This window comes from Micropterus dolomieu, linkage group LG11 (genome assembly GCF_021292245.1).
Source record: "Micropterus dolomieu isolate WLL.071019.BEF.003 ecotype Adirondacks linkage group LG11, ASM2129224v1, whole genome shotgun sequence".
Classification (NCBI taxonomy): domain Eukaryota; kingdom Metazoa; phylum Chordata; class Actinopteri; order Centrarchiformes; family Centrarchidae; genus Micropterus; species Micropterus dolomieu.
Genome location: NC_060160.1, coordinates 30,262,632 through 30,282,896, shown reverse-complemented (window position 1 = coordinate 30,282,896; position 20,265 = coordinate 30,262,632). Strand labels below are relative to the sequence as shown.

At 40.2% G+C, this 20,265-nt stretch overlaps 1 protein-coding gene across 1 annotated transcript in view; it reads right to left on the bottom strand.

Annotated features, from left to right (window-relative positions):
- The window catches only part of lamtor3 (late endosomal/lysosomal adaptor, MAPK and MTOR activator 3), a 22,169-nt gene extending 3,812 nt beyond the window's left edge, over positions 1-18,357 (bottom strand). The window contains exons 1-6 of the mRNA XM_046063032.1: positions 18,236-18,357; positions 17,903-17,939; positions 17,746-17,780; positions 17,598-17,656; positions 13,952-14,085; positions 12,905-12,968 (exon numbers count right to left, since the gene is read on the bottom strand). Coding sequence (XP_045918988.1) covers positions 12,905-12,968; positions 13,952-14,085; positions 17,598-17,656; positions 17,746-17,780; positions 17,903-17,911 — 301 coding nt within the window. The 5' untranslated portion in view covers positions 17,912-17,939; positions 18,236-18,357. The remainder of the gene's footprint in view (positions 1-12,904; positions 12,969-13,951; positions 14,086-17,597; positions 17,657-17,745; positions 17,781-17,902; positions 17,940-18,235) is intronic.
- Between the last annotated feature and the right edge of the window lie 1,908 nt (positions 18,358-20,265).

Here is a 20,265-nt window from a genome sequence, read left to right as displayed (position 1 = left end):
TGATTTACACACTCCGTACTTTAACGAACTCCTCCTAGGGATTTAGTCCGATCGACTTCAAATTTCTGCTGTGCCTTCTAAAGGCATTGAAGATGAAAAGTTGTGCTATTTGCGAGTTTTCGTCAATGGGCGTGTCCGTGGCGTGGTGTCAAAGATCAACTCTTCGCCATGACACAGGAAGTTGTTGTAACTTCAGTGTACATGCTCACATCTGCACCAAACTGTACATGTAGGATGAGAGTCCCACCCTGAACACATGTACATGCTGACATTCACCCACAGTCATAGCGCCACCTGCTGGCAACAGGAAGTGACTTTTAACGAAGCAGCACCCGCCGCACGTTTCACCTACGTGCACGAATTTTCTGTGGTACGTGTATCTTGTCCAGACGCACAAAAAAGACTCTTGGAGCCATAGCCTAAACCCAACAGGAAGTCGGCCATTTTGAATTTTACGTCAAATTTTGGATGATTTACACACTCCATATTTTAACGAACTCCTCCTAGGGATTTAGTCCGACCGACTTCAAATTTGTGCTGTGCCTTCTTAAGGCATTGAAGATGAAAAGTTGTGCTATCTGTGAGTTTTCGTCAATGGGCGTATCTGTGGCGTGGCGACAAATATCAACTCTTCGCCACGACACAGGAAGTTGGTGTAACTTCAGTGTACATGCTCACATCTAAACCAAACTTTACGTGCTTGATAACTCTCCCACCCCGCAGACATCTACACGCCAATACCGATTTATATTCATAGCGGCAAGTGCTATGTAGCTCCACATAGGGGACACAGGAAGTGACATATAACACCTTCATGCGGCGTCGGAACTGCGTAGCAAATTCACAGCCGCATCGGCAGAGCTCCAGAATGTGCAACGCGGCCGGCTCACACCCGGACGCGCTACAAGTACGAGGGCCCGCCCAACGCTGCTTGCAACTTTAATTTTGTTTTTTCTGTTGAAGTAAAAATAACTACAAAAAGTGCTTTATTAATTCTTCAATGCAATGCAATTCAGTCAGTACACAAACAGTATTTTCCATTCCCAGATGGGATTACTATATAATGTGTATTTTGAAATGACCATGTCATCCAGGTAAAACTCTATTTTCCAACTGTGCAGGTAGATCTGCGAATTTTAGAATATGTTACATAACTGAAAATATCATCTGAAAATATCAAAACTGTGAAATGTCTTTCCTTGATTTCAGAGTTTATGTTGTTCTATGTGGTGATTATATTCATACCAGGTTCACCCTGAGTGTGACTTTGTGCTCTGTATGCTGAATTTGTGTTGTACATTATTTCACATGATTCCTACCTGCTGCTGATACAAAATAGACCTGTGATTATGAAATCTTGTTGACCAAAGATTTCTACAGCACATAGAAAAATGTTTGTGTCTCCAGATCTACTGACATATCTGTTAAAATTTTTAACAGCAGTTGGGGGCACCAAGCACACATGTAACTAATAAGTGACCTGTTTTTGACCTTACACTCTTACATGTCACCTGTGTGTTTCCCACTGCTACGTGGGCAAAACGGCATCTGGTTGGAGTATTTAAGGCAGTGCCAATTTAGCTCACTACCTTCTTGTCTGGCTTCAAGGTAAGTACACAATATGATCCCGTTCATATCTTTATTTCACTTACACTCATGGGACTTTATGTCCACAGATGGCACAGGTGTGGACTTTGGGTCTGCTCTACCTCATTGGTGCATCATATAGTAAGTTGACTTTAATTTTTGGATTCAGTTTTACTGAAATGGCAAAAGTAAGGGAACAGCTGGCATGTTTTCTTAATTTGATTTCAAGCTGCTAGTGATTTTCTACATGTGAGACCCTTAACATACAGGTTTCCTGTTTTGTTTCTCTCTAAGTAACTTTACCTTTGTTAAGGTCATCTTATTCCATCATGTCTGACAGTATGTGTGTATCAGCTATACGATGTTTACATGTACATGTACTGTGAGTGAAATATTCAGACCATGGACATTGTTTTTACATTGACATTTTAGGAGGGCAAAGAGAAGCAAGAATATTGATATATACAAATAATACAAATAAAATTAGTATTTACTGGCTTAAAATAATCTGGTTAATAATTCTGGTTGTTTCTTCTGCTTCACAATTTAAATCCGCCAAGCTGACAAGCAACGTAACTACAAACACACACACACACACACACACACACACACACACACACACACACACACACACACGGAGATGAGGATTGATTCAGCATAGTGAATGATACAGTGTGAGACTGTAAGTTGTTCTTAGTTACTGTTACTTGCTAAACTTTGGCTACGTTTACTTGAGGTAAAGAAAAGGGGATATTTTAGTTGGCTATGAAAAACAGTGTAGGTAGTGTGAACGCCATTAATATTACCCATCTTTAGTAGCCTATTCCAAAACAATGTCTGCCCCCACAGAATGTTGTTTTCAGTGAAAACTAAATGTCATAGTGTCCCTGTTAATGCTATTGTGCCGGTATATCCTTCAATTCATTGACCAGATGGATATTGAAGTTATTTTAGGGGAGAGAGAAACGTGAGATTGGCAGGGCACCTGATTCTGAGGTCAGTAGTGTTCTACTACAGATTTGTAGTGGTCTACAGGTCAGTGGTGGTCTAAAGGTCAGCAGTGGTCTATATGTGTGGTGTTTTGTTTCTTCTAACAACAGGCATTTTTTGGCAGGTCTAGGCACCAAGGCAGAGCCTAAACTAAATTATTCCATGATATTTATTATATTTGTTATATTCTGACCCACTTAACTTTCTGCATTTATTGGCTGTAATAAATTGAATATGAAGATGTTACCTTAATGGGTAGGCTATCCATAGGCATATACCCACAGATATACACACAGGAAAATATAATAAAATAAAATAATAATAATCTTTATTTGTAGAGCACTTTTCAAAAACAAGTTTCAAAGTACTTTAACAAGTGTAAAGACAATAATACCCAAAAGACAATAATACAAAAACAATACAAGATAAAAGCATGAAAACATTGAAAAGACTAAAATACACGTTTAAGATAAATATAAAATTAGTAAAATAGAATAAAATAAAAGGGATAAAATAAAGTCAAATAAGATCGGGAAAGGCTCTCCTATAAAAGTATGTTTTAAGAAGGGACTTAAAAGAGTTCACTGACTCAGCCGACCTGATTTCCTTGGGCAGGCTGTTCCAAAAGCAATCATACATACATGCATCCATATAGTAATCATTACTCCAAATATTTTATTCCTTCCACCACCAGGATATTTAATTCAGACAGTAGCCTCTTTGAATAAGTGTGGGGCAGCTGTGGCTCAGAAGGTAGAGCCTGTTAATCGGAAGGTTGGCGGTTCAATCCCCCTGCATGTCGAAGGGCAAGATACTGAACCCCAAATTGCCTCTGGCGGCTCTTCTGCCAGTGTATGAATATGTGTGAATGTTCATTTCTGTTGAATGTGTGGGAAAGCGCTTTGAGTGGTCGAAAAGACTAGAAAGGTGGTATAGTATGGAGCATTTAAATAGAATCTTTATCAACAGCTTACATGATAAAGTATTGTATGGCTTGTATCTAAGCCAAACCAAAAAATCACACTCTGATTTAACCAATCTACAGTGCAGTAACAATAATTTGTGTAACTAGAATGGGTATTTACTAAAGTAAATAAGTGTGTCTGCTGTTAGCTGTGAATGCTACCGCTGCTGAAAAGTACTGCTACATCAGCAATTTTTTAAAGGCTCAGGATCTATCGACAGAAATACATGTTGAATACGTACGTTAGAAGAAGAAGTAGTATATTACTTAGTATTACTATTATTATAGTATTTCAACCATTAGATGGTGGATGGGAATGTAAGCCATAATATTGACTTGCATCAACATGCTGTTCAGTTAGCTCAGTTGGTAAGGCACAGGACTCACAACCAAAGGGTGGAGTATTTGACATGACAACTTTTTTTCCCTCTCTCTTCAACAAATGGATTCTGCAGCGAATGTTTGTCACATTACAGCATGTGCTGCACTGTAGGGGAATCACGTTTTCTGACGGCTCTTTCAGAGGTGTGTCAAGCAGGCTACAGACTCTTTTAATGTTGTTCAGAATTTTTCAAAGTGAAAGCTCCATTACTGCATTACAGTAAACAAGCTACTCACACTTTAATTTTGCAGGCAAAACCACTAAAAAGGAAAAACTTTCTGCTGTCTCAGAAGAAACACCTTTTGTGCAGTTGTCAACCACCGTAGCTGTCCTACGCTCTTTCAAAGGTTAGGGGGCAGTGGTGGACTGGATAGATGGTTGCAACACTTGCCACTAGATGCCACTAAATGTTACACTCTGAACCTTTAAATCCTATAGCGCTACCTTCAGGTAAAAGAATCACATGCTACAGACTAATTCAGTTGAATATTAAAGCACAAATCAGCATTGGATGGGCCCTCACACATGAAGTGCGTCAGATAGTGTTGCTCTGAATTGTCACTGACACTGCACAAAATACTTAAGTCAATCTTCTGTATCCTCTATGTGGTGCAAAGGAGCACCACAATACTTCCTGTTGTCAGTAGCGCTACGGCTATAACTGAATTTTGGCATTTAGATATGTTGGGGGCGGGACCATTATCAATCACATAAAGTTTGGTACAGATGTAAGCATGTACACTTAAGTTATAACAAATTCCTGTTTTGTGGCGAATTATTGATATTCCACTCCACGCCACGGGCACCCCCCATCGACCAAATTGCACCATTTGTACAACGTGTAATCATTGATAGGATAAGACTGCACGTGAAAATGTTTAAGTCAATCCGTCTAATTCTCTAGGAGGAGTTCATTAAAGTGCGGAGTATGTAAATCGCCAAATATGACAGTTAAATCCAATATGGCCAACTTCCTGTTGGTTATTGACCTGCCTGGATTGGCTCCAGCCCCCCCGCAACCCTGTATGCAGGATAAGCGGTTGACGATGGATGGACACACACAAACACACATATGCTTTAATTACTTGTTTAATGAAATGTATGGGGTTGATTGTTCTTATGTAGTTTGTATGATGCTTTGCCAATATTGTTGTTATACATTCATGCCAATAAAGCTAATTTGAATTTGAATTTGATAGCATTTAGAAAGACTTAAAACATACAAATTTAAAAAAACCACAGCAAGTCAGTGGGAACTGAACTCCACACAGGTGTTTGAAGTCGAAAGCAATTATCTCTGCTGCCGGAAGTGGGATTCAACCTGCACTCTAAACAAGTGAGCAATAGAGGGAGACATCTGAAGAAGCCACAATTTGATCATTTGTTGATGGAAAAGTGCACTTGCTTATCATTTTAAGTTAGGAGACATCTTTAGTTTGTTATAATTAAGTTCAAACACCATACAGGTAAAAGCAATTATCACTGTAGACGAATTTGAACCCACAACCGGAATAAGAGGTGCTGTTCTAGAGACTGATGCCTAACCAACTGAGCCAACAGTGAGCCTGCTTGTAATGATACAATTTGATGCTTTTTTGATACAAAAAGTGTATTTGCTTAAAAAAAAGCTTTTCAGCTCTCATTTTGGTATTTTAGTTAAAGCTTGAGTAGCTGAGCATAAAAATATACATTATGTGTCAACACTCCAAACAGGAAGGAAGATATAGAAAGTTAAAGAATTGGTAACAGGGTGGGAACTCAGGGTGCAGTTACAACAGGGAGTGAATGAGACTGTGACTTACCTATGAATTAAGGTTCAGAGCTACAAAACTAAACCTCCACTGAGCAAGATTTTGCAATTTTGAGGGAGAAAAGGCATGTGGCTACATTTTGTGCCTTTTTTGTGCTTATGAAAATAAATATATGCAACTGGCAGCAGTTTACAAAAAAATTGCGGTCTAACAAATCCTCCTCTCCGCACTCTAAATGATCACATGGCACACTGATGAAGTCTGCTAAAACCCTTCACTTTGAAAGGACATAGCTCCAAAACTAAACATTTTGAAAGATCAACATCTTTTCTGCAACTTACAGCTCAAATGGAATCTGTAGCTGCACATATGCCAGAGCATTTTGCTCTTAAAGTTGAGTAGGTTGGAAGAAAGTTGAGCATCTGCTCCCATTGAAACCCATTCCTTTTTAAATGCATAAAAATGTTAATATCAAATCAACCATTACAGATATCAGCAACACAGGTAATAGCATAAATCTGAACAGGATGTACATTTTGAAGTTGGAACGAAGTTTCTAGGACAAACGCTGCAGGAGAAGATAGATGCCAAAGACATGGTGAAATAAAGAATAATAAACAGCGTAGATATACTATACTTCTTGATTTCTGTTTTTGCAATAAATGTATGGAGGAAAAATGATTCAGATTATTTTAACACTACATGAATGCACCGCTCACCCCTCCCTTTCCAAGCGCCTAGGAGAAGCTACAGTGGCCAACACGCTGTGCTCTTGTGCTAAATAATATGTGTAGGCCTCCATGTGTCGAAAATTCACCCCTTTCCTTATTTCTAACAAAACATTTGACTACTACTACTAACTTTACATTTTCTTCTTCTTCTTGTACGTATTCAACCTAGGGAAAAAACGTGCTCTGTACAGCCGTTTGTCCATTTCGGCTACCGTAGAAACATGGCGGCGCAACATGGCAACGTCTATGTAAGAGGACCCATGGTGGATAGAAATGGCTCATTTGAAGTAATAAAAACATAATGGTTCTTTTTGTAAGGTGTTTCTACACCAATGAAAACATAGTTATGGATATTATATTGCATTTCTGTCAATAGATCCTCCAAAATTTTACACACTGAACCTTTAAAACTGGGGTAGGCAACGTTGGAGAGACAGCTAGATTTTGAAGGTGTCCAACTGAAAGCCACTTCCAGGCTGAATGAAATGATTGGCTGTGCTTATTACAGTCCTGCGACAGCCACAGGTACTAGATCTCTTTTGTTTTGTGTCAGAGCCTTGATTTATTGATTGCTGTAGGGAGATGTAAGAGAACAAACAGAACAAAACCTAACCCTTCTGAAATTGATTGCTACCTTATCTTTTACATGCTTACAGCTGTCATCAGGATTTTGGAGTGTTTTGTACATGTGAACATCATATCCTGCTTTCATAAACCTGGATATACCGTTATTCTGCTTTTCATGAACATGACTATGCCAGCTGGAATACTCCAATAGAAACTCAAATTAAATATGAGCTAGTCAATCAAACTAAAAATGTGATGATGGTCAGGATGCTGAGATACAAGTCTGACAGTGGTAATATGACATTTTTTGACTGTTTAGACTTCCTATTGTACATAATACTACTACTACTACTACTGCTAATAATAATAATACTATAAATACATTGTTTGCGTCCTTTATTTAAGGTTCATCTGTCATTTCTTTCTGTAAGGTCTGTGAATGATATTTCCAGCCTAGAAAGCTTCAAAACTTCATTAATTGAAGGGTTCATATGTTTTGTCTGTGTTGCCAGTATGATACCAGTATGATATCAACACTGCATGAATATCATTGTGAAATTCTGTCCACATGGAAGCGTGAGGGTTTATCTTCGTGGTGTGTTCTCGATGTCCACAGCGGCTGAGGTCTGTTTTAATGAACTGGGCTGCTTTGATGACCTTCCTCCCTGGGGGGGAACTGCTCAGAGACCAGCCTCGGTCCTACCCTGGCACCCTGAGAAGATTGGCACCCGCTTCCTCCTCTTTACCCAGAAGAACCGTTACTACCAGGCAGGAGGTTTTATTTTATTTTGCTTGGTAACAGCTGACAAGAAGCTGTTGTGTCTCACCACTGATGTGTAAACCATGTGTATCCATTGTAGAAATGCAAGTAAATCAAATTAAGAATAGGTTCACATTTTTGAAAGTCTATTTTAGAATTAAAGGGTGCTTTCACACCTGTAGTTCGGTTCATTTGTTCTGGACCAAGTGAAAAAAAATTATACTGTTGCATTTTAGTTCTGGTTCGGTTCATGTTCACACTGCAGTTTTACAAACAAACCAAGATAAGTAACCATGATGTCATACAGACTTACAGGTAACTTGTTGATTGGACAGCTTTGGCGATTGTCATCCTGCATCATCAGGACCCATGTGGGGAAATCAAACTCCGGTGACTGACAGAAGTTAATGCAGCACTTTAGAGGGTGGCTTAGAGGTAGAGCGGGCTGCCCGTTTATCGGAAGGTCAGCGGCAAGATACCCCAAATTGCCCCGAATGCTTCTGATGTGTATCGCAAAGAGATCGCAGATTGACCGCATAGCCTGTTATGAATAATAATGTAAAAACAGAACATGTACAATAATAATTTGAAGCTTATTAGCCTATAGTATCGCTGTCACAAATGTTTTATGAACTTAATGAACTGACAGGTTAAAAGGAGTACTACTTGCCCTCCTTTTTTAACATACAGGTGCTGGTCATATAATTAGAATATCATCAAAAAGTTGATTTATTTCAGTAATTCCATTCAAAAAGTGAAACTTGTATAATGTACATTCATTCCACACAGACTGATATATTTCAAGTGTTCATTCCTTTTCATTTTGATGATTATAACTGACAACTAATGAAAACCCCAAAATCAGTATCTCAGAAAATTAGAATATTGTGAAAAGGTTCAATATCGAAGACACCTGGTGCCACACTCTAATCAGCTAATTAACTCAAAACACCTGCAAAGGCCTTGAAATGGTCTCTCAGTCTAGTTCTGTAGGCTACACAATCATGGGGAAGACTGCTGACTTGACAGCTGTCCAAAAGACGACCATTGACACCTTGCACAAGGAGGGCAAGACACAAAAGGTCATTGCTAAAGAGGCTGGCTGTTCACAGAGCTCTGTGTCCAAGCACATTAATAGAGAGAGAGGTGAAGGGAAGGAAAAGATGTGGTAGAAAAAAGTGTACAAGCAATAGGGATAACTGCACCCTGGAGAGGATTGTGAAACAAAACCCATTCAGAAATGTGGGGGAGATTCACAAAGAGTGGACTGCAGCTGGAGTCAGTGCTTCAAGAAGCACCACGCACAGACGTATGCAAGACATGGGTCGCATTCCTTGTGTCAAGCCACTCTTGAACAAGACACAGCGTCAGAAGCGTCTCGCCTGGGCTAAAGACAAAAAGGACTGGACTGCTGCTGAGTGGTCCAAAGTTATGTTCTCTGATGAAAGTAAATTTTGCATTTCCTTTGGAAATCAAGGTCCCAGAGTCTGGAGGAAGAGAGGAGAGGCACAGAATCCACGTTGCTTGAAGTCCAGTGTAAAGTTTCCACAGTCGGTGATGGTTTGGGGTGCCATGTCATCTGCTGGTGTTGGTCCACTGTGTTTTCTGAGGTCCAAGGTCAACGCAGCCGTCTACCAGGAAGTTTTAGAGCACTTCATGCTTCCTGCTGCTGACCAACTTTATGCAGATTTCATTTTCCAACAGGACTTGGCACCTGCACACAGTGCCAAAGCTACCAGTACCTGGTTTAAGGACCATGGTATCCCTGTTCTTAATTGGCCAGCAAACTGGCCTGACCTTAACCCTATAGAAAATCTATGGGGTATTGTGAAGAGGAAGATGCGATACGCCTGACCCAACAATGCAGAAGAGCTGAAGGCCACTATCAGAGCAACCTGGGCTCTCATAACACCTGAGCAGTGCCACAGACTGATGGACTCCATGCCACGCCGCATTGCTGCAGTAATTCAGGCAAAAGGAGCCCCAACTAAGTATCGAGTGCTGTACATGTTCATACTTCTCATGTTCATACTGTTCAGTTGGCCAACATTTCTAAAAATCCTTTTTTTGTATTCTAATTTTCAGAGATACTGAATTTGGGATTTTTATTAGTTGTCAGTTTTCATCACAATTAAATGAAATAAACATTTGAAATATATCAGTCTGTGTGTAATGAATGAATATAATATCCAAGTTTCACTTTTTGAATGGAATTACTGAAATAAATCAAGTTTTTGATGATATTCTAATTATATGACCAGCACCTGTATTTATTTATTTGGGCCGCCTCTTGTCGACCACTGCTGTAGTTGAAAACAATGCGAGACACATTTTGAACAAAAAGCACGGGTAGGGGTCACATTGGCCCCTGTGAACGGGCAATGTAAATGTAAATGCTCCGTACTTGTATAGCGCCTTTCTAGTCTTTCAACCACTCAAAGCGCTTTTACACTACATCTGCATTCACCAGTCATACACATTCATACACTGAGCCTAAGTGCTCAAACAGAAACTAACATTCACACACATTCATACATAATTCAGGGTTCAGTGTCTTGCCCAAGGACACTTCGACATCCAGCCTGGAGGAGCTGGGGATTGAACCGCCGACCTTCCCTCCTGAGCCACAGTTGCCTATGCACTAGTTATTTTAAATTAGCTCCACCTTTTCAGTGCCGGTACTGTCTTTGTACATACCAGCGCTGGTCTTTCTGACAATTCATGGGAACCTACAGGCCCCGTCTTATTTTTAGTGATTCTAGTAAATACTTTGACACAACAGCCAGTCCAAGTTGATTCATTCCTAGGGATGGGGTATACATTTTAGTTAATCTGATCCAGTTGAGAGTCTGCTTATTGAATCCAGTTCCCGTGAAACTGTCGCGGTTGTGCTCGCCTCACGCACACGCCCGCCACAAAGTTGAATTGTCTTGAACTTTTTGTACGTGATGCGCAGCACATATCGTAGCCAGTCTAACGTTAGCCAGGTCGGCTAACACCAACATGGCCACAACAACGTCAGCTCAGACTGTTCTCACCCAACAGACAAGGGTCCTCTCCTCCAGGATCTTCTGAGTGATCATAAGTTTGATTTTCTGTGTTTAACTGAAACATGGCAACGACCTAATGACTTTTCACAGCTGAATGAATCTACTCCCCCTGGGTTTGTTTACATCTGTCAACCCCATGACTCAGGCAGAGGGGGAGGAAGTGGAAAATCTCCCCTGTTTCTGTACCTTCTCACGGTTCATTTAAATCCATCGCCCTACAACTGAACGGCCCTATTCCAACTAAAGTGGCAACTATCTATCGTCCCCCCAAGCCCAATTTATAAATTAATTTGCTGTTTTTTTCACATTTATCTGCTCACTCTCCCCTAATGTAATACTGCTGGGGGACTTTAATATACATATGGACAATACCTCTAATCCATACACAAGGGAATTTACATCTTGCCTGGACAGTTTTGGATTGAGGTAACATATTCACTTTACCACTCACTCCAAAGGTCATGTTTTGCACTTGGTTTGCTGCTCTGGTGTCACTCCTCAGGGATGCACTGCGGCCAACCTTCCCATTTCTGATCACGTTAATGTTAATTTCATAAACTTCAACTGGTTCAGAACTCTGCTGCCCGTATCATCACCAGAACCCCTTCTATTAATCATATTACTCCTGTCCTTCAGCAGCTTCATTGGCTTCCTGTTAAATACCGCATTGATTTCAAAACTCTGCTCCTGACCTTCAAGGCCATTCATAACCTCGCTCCTCGGTACCTCACTGACCTCCTACCTATTAAAACACCCACCCGTACACCCGTCTTCTTCTTCTATTCACCTCACTGTACCTCCTACTTGTTTGATCACCATGGGGTCGAGAGCCTTGAGCCGCTCTGGCCCTCGTCTCTGGAACTCTCTTCCACCAGACATCCGCAACATTGACTCATTTTCCATTTTTAAATCCCGCCTGAAAACACTGGCATATCCCACGTGATCACTCTTTCTCAATCTTTGTTTCCAGTTGCTTTGTACCCTGATTTTATGCACAGTAATTATAGTTGTTAATTTTATCGATTATTGCTGGACTGTTTTATTATGTTTTGTGAGGTGACCTTGAGTGTTCAGAAAGGCACCTATAAATAAAATAAATTATTATTATTATTATTATTATAATAAACAGTACTATAAATACTGTGTCACAGCGAAATGTGGAACTTTGCCACCACGCCGCCGCAGTGTTTCCCCTATATGCTTTCAGGAGTGGCGGTACACCGCTGCTATATCATGACCACCGCTACATTAACTTCCCATGATCATTAAACTATGTGCTACAAATGTTTTCACTCGCACATTGTGCGAGCACGGCAACACACAATGCTTGGCTAGCTTCCCCTCATCGTTCTATACAGAACACCTACATAACAGATGTTGTTATTAAAGCAGCGTAACTCCTGTAAGGAATCGGGAGGTGCGTAGCGAGTGTTTGATTGTCCGAGTGGCAGAAAGTGCCGGTGAACGCGAGCGGAGGAAAATATTCTGGCAGTAAATGTAGCCTACTGTGTCAGATACAGTGTGTCTGGCTCTCAAGACCAAGAAAAGTTTGTTGTTTTCCCACATGCTGGAAAAGTGAAGCCTGTTGGCGCTCACAAACATCTCTCCTCCCGTTCAGACTGCGCAGCTGAGCAGGGAATCTTAATCAGTAGCCTAGGCTTCGTCTTTTGGCCGCTATGTAACTGAACATTACCTCAATTTATAGAAATTAACTGGTAGCTGTATTTTATTAGTGCCTACTTGTCCAATGTTGCTCTGTTATGACTTGGCGCTATATGAATAAACTGCATTGAAAGTTAAAGCGGTACACCATGGTCAGGAAGGCTTGGTTACAACTGTTGCAGAGTTAGCATGTGTGTAACTGTCAGGTTTTTGCCAAAAAGAAGTAAAAGAAACTATCTAAAAGAGAATGTGAGTGACAGATTTAATAAGGGATTTGTTGGCCACAGAGCTTAATCAATAGGAGTTATACCAACTTGGAACCAGATCCAAAATGGAACCAGCTATCGGAACCCATTCCTACTAATTTATAATACATATCTGCTTCATTATCTTTAGTATGTGTGACTGAAACGTGAAAAGTGGAGTGAGTCCAGTCACTGACTTCAGTAAAAGATGTTACCTGTGTTGGCGTTGCTGCTGGCAATGAAACTGATGACCAGTGGTAACCGGTTGAACTGCACAATCTGTTCAGCAAAGAGACACAGGAGACACGTGAGGCCAAAGGCAGACTTCATGAAAGCAGATCACTATTAATATATCTAAAATCTAAAAACATTTATTACTGTCACACATCACGCTTACGCTGTGAACACAACGTGATTATAATGGAGCTGTTTGAAAAGTGGAGGAAGAAAGAAAACAGCGTCCACACACAAAAGTGTCCACAGTATGGGATTATTTCAAGCTAAAGAAAACAACTCTAATGTCACAATCCATCCACCGTAAAACGAAACTTATGTCGCCATGGCAACAGCACGATGGCGCCTTATCAGAAAGCAGCTGGTGTTCTGCCAGCGGACCACAGACAAGGCAACAGTATCAGCAACTTCAGCATTTAACTGAAATCATGATTGAATGTTGAGTTGAAGCCAAAGTAAGCCGCAGTTCTCAGCTGAAAATGTACACGTGCATTTGTTGTTCTCCTTTTTGTCCCCTGAGTTGTAACCTCACAGTCAGGAGTTAACAGGGTGTTGGGGAGCCGCACCTTTTAACTCTCCTCCAGCTCTCTCTGTAGCTCAGATAATCCCTGCTACCTGCGTGTGCTAATCCATTCTTTCACCCAGATTCTTTATCTTTATAATAACAAACAACAGCTGTTTCGTTTGCAGGTTCGCATCATTTCCCGTGTGTTTTCCTGACCAAGCGTGGTTTGGAGACCAGCGTCGGGTGACAGAGTCCTTGTCAGCTCCTGTAGTGTGTGACCCCCTGTCACCGATCAGTCACATAGTGTGAACACCACAACGATTAGCGGCCGCTAAGCAAACGTACTTCTTAAAGTACTTGTTTAGGAGCTTCGAATATTAAAATAATTGTTAGCTGCAGCCCTAGTGTAATCAATCATAATACATCAGGTGCATCATGGAGCGGACAGAAACTGACCTGAAAGGGCCAAAACTACATCAATTGTCAAGACAAATCGATCATTATTAGAGAGCTGGCGTCTGACCTGGTAGGTGTTGTAGTAGCAGATGATGCTCTTGTTCTTAGAGAGGCCCAGCTTGCTGCCCTGATCTGTGGCCAGAGCAAAAGTGGACAAGAAGCCAGGTCTCAGTGCGTGGACTGGGGCGTTGTCATTGGCAACTGCAGGGACACAGAAGCAATGTTAACAAAAACTCAAATAGTAAACTAAAGGCAAAGATAAATAAAAAATACAATATCAAGACATGGGCTGGCTGCTCCCCCTCCTCTCTGACTACACAACTAGGTTAAAATATTATCTTAAAAAATATGCATAATGCAACTTATCTGCAAAAAAACTTACCCATAACAGAGTATACTGGATCCTTTCTTTTCAGTGAATATACCTGATACACATCGGGGGCTGTGGTTTTCCATGTGACAGGAGTGAGATCAGACTAAAGATTAAAGCTGCAGCAGGGAATTCTTTGAAAAATAACTGTCCCTGTCTCCTGACAGCAGTACACGAGACAGATCAGCAGCTTCCTCTGGCTCCTACTGCTCCTGATGCCATATGCTTGAATCCACCGCTTGAACAAAGCAACCAATAAGAGCAAGGAGCAGTCTCTACTGCAGTGTCAATCACTGCACACAGTACTCCGCCACTCAGTCAAGCGCAATACATTCAGCGCTTACCCCTCTCTCCCTCCTGACGCAGCTTCCGTCAAAAAAAGACTGGCTACCTATTCTCTGCAGAGCAGAGAGCGCTGCGGCCACGTCTGGTGGACTCACAAACATCAACTAGAATGACCACAATTAGCTCCGGCAACCGCAGCACAGCCATAACGCGCCAAACAACATGCCTCAGTGTCTTCAGGCCAATTGTCGTCTCTTCAGTGGCTATGAAATGTTTGAGCACGTAGTCCTTCCCAACCTGAAGACCTATGGAACCATGGCATGCTTTTTATTTCCCCAAACTTATTCATTTATGTGCTTTCTTTTTACATATCCGTATGCATTTCTGCTTCATTATCAAAATAGGGGGCTGTCATTCAAGGTTTGTCATGGGGTCTACTTTTTGCCCTTCCCTAAACTGGACAATCAGTATTTTTACTTAAGTAGTTGACTTAAAAGTTAATTCTTACATGGATTTATTTTATCATTGTAATATGTTGTAAGATAGTCAAAAATTGTAACAACATTTAAGTGACTACTAGTAACACAAACATCTTCATTTGACTGAACATTAGCTTACTAATGTTTCAAACACTGTTTATTCTCTACAATTAATGAATGCTGGCGTTTATGTTAAAGAGGTGGTATTCTGCTTTTTGACTTTCCCCCTCTCCTTTACTGAGATAGTTTTTATTTATATATATATCTCTCTCTTATACATCTTTTTTGTGCATGTAACAAGTTTGCAAAGTGAAAAAGCCCAAAGTCCAGCCCAAAGGGAGTTCCCATCTCCCACAGAAAGCACTGCTCTGAACTGCCTGAAAACAGCTCGTTTGTAGTCCAGCCTTTACCTCCATTACCGTGTTGCGTCACGTCGTAACACGCGTCATGATGCTCGCCTAGCAGCTAATCAGACACGCCCTCAAAAACACACTGAGCTGCAGCACACACAGTGACAACATCCACCTGCTGCCTCCCCTCACCCCCACCCTCCCTACCAAACGTTCACTACCCTCCAGGCAGTCAAATAACATTAAATTGTTAACCTGATGTAGAGACAGAGCTCAGTCCATGTTGCTAAGCTGGTCAGGCAACACGTACAGCTGAACTGAAGACGTGTTTACCTGCTATCCAGGACCCGCCCTACTCTGATTGGCTAGCAGTCCTTAACTAGGAACTGCTCATGTGCAACTCCCAACAAAGATCTTGTAGGATCACTCCATAACTAAAATGGAGCTTTTCACACAGCTTGAAAATAGGTGCGGCAGCAATGTGCAGTATGACAAAAATATGGTGTTTTTTGAAAATGAAACCTAGGGCTGGGTATTGTTCAAAGATTTTCGATATCGATATGATGATACCTCGACTTCGATATCGGTTCCTGAAAGATACTTTTTTCGATACCAATTTTATTCTCAACAAACGGAGAACCATTGTTGTTTGTATAAAGTAACTTAATTATCACATTATTATCATTAATAGTTTATTTTAATAATTGTCCTCTGAAAAATGCTACTGCTTGTCAAAACCAAGATATATTTTCCATGTAACATAGGCCTATATTGTGTTTTTGTTGTTTTTATTCCTCTCCCTTTAGTTTTTAGAATGTGATTTCATTGTTTATTAATTATATATTTTTTTATTGCATATATGTGAATTTGTGCTCTGGCAACATTGCAACCTAAACATTCATGGCAATAGGCCTGAAAGAAAGAGAGAGAAATCTCTCATCTCATCTCATGGAAACAAGTTTCTGCCACAACATATCAAAGTTTCCCCCTTACTAGAGGAAGAGGTGTCCAGGCAACAACTATCACAATAGAAAGTAAACTCAGCCGCGTGTCTTTAATCCACTGCAGCAAAGTCGCAGACATCAGCCCAAGGATCAGTACGTGATGTCAACGTCACATGGAAGCGCTTCTGCCGGCTGCACATACAGGTCCGTGTGTGGCGGTGGCGTCACTTACTGATCCTCAGGCTCGGTGGCAGTAGGGCGCTGAGACGATGACTCCACCAGCTCTGTCTTGTTGCAGCAAAGACAGAGCAACTTTCTGCTCTTAAATTTATTCCATGCACAGTCAAGGGCTTCACCAGGCTTGTCGTGTCACTGCCCTTGGCAGCGATTATTTTACGTTGCAAATATTGCATCGCGCGCTGTTGCATCAAGCCACACTTTTGGTTTTCTCCACGTCTTTTACATCCACAAGCCACATCTCTGTGCGTAACCGGCATGAACTAGTGTTTAAATCGCCACAGCCACTTACAATCACTTAGATGTGGGCACATCAAGAATGCTGCATAATTATTGGCTCATTGGTGTTAACAAGAACATTTAGGTATCGAACTTTGGTACCGAAAGACAAGGCATTTTTTGATACTCGATGGTATTGAGGCAATTCAGTCAGTGCCTAAAAAGTATTGAAATTGATACCCAGCCCTAATGAAACCATGTAAAACTGTTCTGGTACAACTCCTAAATAACTATGAACCTAAAAATAAGCATAATATGAGCACTGTAATATTAGTCTTGGTGCATTTATTGGCATATTAATAGATTTATTAATTTAGTTTAGATTTTGGCAGTTTTGGTCCTCCATATTTTATGCTAGAAATTAGACAACAAAAAATCTCCACTCTAACACATGATAAATGTCATGTTAGATTGATTTAAGTGACAGATTAGTCCAGTATTATTACAGATTGTGTGTCTGAAAGGACTTAGGAGTAAAAGAACATTTCAAATCACAGTGTCGTCCATGTTCTACAGGCTGGGGCTGCTGGCACCTTAGCCTCTGTGGTCTGTGTATGAACCGGGTGAATGTGATATGTAGTGAAAAGTGCTTTAATTTGTCAGAAGACTAGAAAGGTGATATGTAAGTACAGCACATTTATCAAAACTCCAAAAAGCAGGGCTTTTAAAAATTCTCTGCTTTCTCTGTAGTTCAGTGTGGCTGCCCTTTGCTGTGGGGTTGTACAGGAAATGCATACAGCCATAATGTGACAGACGAGAAGTTTCTTACCTTTAATAACTGGCACTCCATCCCTGTCTGTCACTACAATAGCATGAAGGCCTTCAACGCTGGAGAACAGAAAGTAACGTAAATTTTATTAATGACTCAACACCCTGACAGTTTGACTGAAATATCGTGCTACATCATTCATACGCACCTCTGCAACTGTTTGTACAAGTATCTCTTAAAATCCTGCACAGATATATATGTCCAAAAAAAAAAAAAATCAAGTCAGACAAGCTTCAACATGAGTGTCACAAAATATACATTTCATTATCCTCCGTGCTACCGAGGACAGGGACTCTGGTACTCACGTCAGCCATGTCAGCCAGTGTTAGCGTGTTATCCGAGCTGTGGGAGACAACAGGCTCCATTAACCTCCTCATGATGAAGACTAACGTTAACGTTACTTCACTTCACTGTTGACACAACTGCTAACGTTAACACTAAAGTGAATGAAAGGAACGATATGCTGACCTGTTAGCTAGTTAGCAAGATAACCTAACTGCTGACATTATTCTAGCCTAACGCTAACAGTTACATACTATAATAAATCAACTACCAGCAGTTCTGTCAGGTGTTTAGGTGACTTTAAAGTCACAGATAAAACAAGAATGCTAATTAAAACAGTAAACGCTTTCACTGACCTTCTTTGACTCCGTTTAATTAGCTGTCCAGCTCATACACGTACATAGGCGCGAGCACAAATCACATGACACGTTTGTTTTCTTTCCGGCTCTCGGAAAAGTGTTGAGGAGTGTCAATGTTGCGCAACATTGCTGCACACTGCCGCAGCATTCAGCACAGTTCCATCCGCTGCTGCTAGTGCCTGTCAGGGGCCAGATCCGTACCGCCAGCAAGAGCCGTTCTTCACATTCTTAAAAGGGCTAATGCCTTAAAAGCTGTTTCTATTTTTTCTGAAGCTTCAGGGTTGTACTTAAATTTAAAGAAGTGTGAGATTTTGACTATTCACGACTGTGCACAACCTTTTATTCATAACATCCCAGTCAAAAAGGAGGTTAAGTACTTGGGAGTAACTATCACTAAAGGCCATAATGACAGGGGAAACACTCACATTCAAGATGTTTTGCAAAAGAATCAAAGAATTTTAAATAGCTGGTTACGAAGAAATATCTCGATTTTTGGAAGAATTTTGTTAACGAAAATGGAAGCGATTTCTAGACTAGCCTGCATACTCTTTAGCAGTTCCAGACAGATGTATCAAGAAAATAAACCAAATGCATTATAATTTTATTTGGAATAATAAGCAGCATTGGATTAGAAAAAGTGACATGGTTAAACCAGTGGAAGAAGGCGGAATGGATGTGATTGATTTTTAAGTAATGAATGGAGTTATTAAATTTAAATGGTTGCAAATGTTTATAAAACAGGAACACTATTTATGGTTTAGTTTTCCAGCTTATCTTTTTCAAAGGGTAGGAGGAATTGGTGTTCTGTTAAAATGTGATTTTGACCCATCAAAGTTGCCACTTAAGTTATCAGATTATCATATGCAGGTATTACTGTATTGGAAAATGATGTATAAGCAATTTTTCCCCTCATAAGGCTACAATATGGAACAACAGGTACATCTTACACAAGAGGAAAACACTATTATATAGACTGGATGGAAAAAGGAGTGTGGACTATAACACATCTAATGGATGAATATGGGAATATGTTAAGTCATGATGAATTTAAAACAAAATTTAATTTGGATTGCTCAATTAGACAATTTTCCTTAGTAGTCAATGCCATTCCTAAGTCTTTGATAAACCAGATAAAAGGAATGTTACAATACTCTGCTGTGATACCTACATCTGCTAATCTCTTTGTGGATAAGTATAATTTCTTAGATAGTAAATGTGATAACAAATCTTCCTGTGAAAAGAAAAGTTTTGTCTGAAAGACTTTCAAGAGTTGACACTGTCAAGGTTCGAACTAGATTTTTATAATTTCCATTGTTTCCTAAAATGAAAGAGGTTCATTTCAAAACAATTAATGACATTTATCCATGTAATGAGTTCTTAAGAGTAAGATTTAATTTAGATTGTAATGTTTGTACGTTTTGTCAGACTGATATTGAATCTCAGGAACATCTTTTCTATGGCTGTAATGTTGTTAAGTTGTTGTGGAACAGAATATTTGATTGGTTAGGTACAAAGAATGTAATACTTGTTTTTGATTACCATAAGGTGAAGTTTGGTTGTTTTATGGAAAACAAAGATATTGAGTTCTTGTGTAATAATATCTTCATCATAGCAAAATGTTATATTCATAAGATTTTTAAAAGCTACACCAAGTTTTAATGCATTCATTAATGATTTGAAGAATTTTTTCGGTCATTGAAAAAGCTGGGAAAGAATAGTGCCTTAAAATACTTATCCAACGAAGGTTAAAATCAAGGGCAACTGGACTTGGTTGAACCAAGTCCAGCTGCTTAGCTGTACAGTGGAAGGTCTATGCAATGTTACAACGATGCCTGTTTGTTTATTGAAAATGCAAATAAAGTGATTGGAAAAAAAAAAAATTCTTAAAAGGGGTCCTGTCTGTCTAAGAAGGTTACCGCAAATGTGCCTGTTCATAATTATTCGCGTGTTGTTGTCTGTTCTCTAGTGATGTGCGATACCACTTAATTCCTATATGAGAGAGAGGCGCGTCATCTCTGTTCACTGCA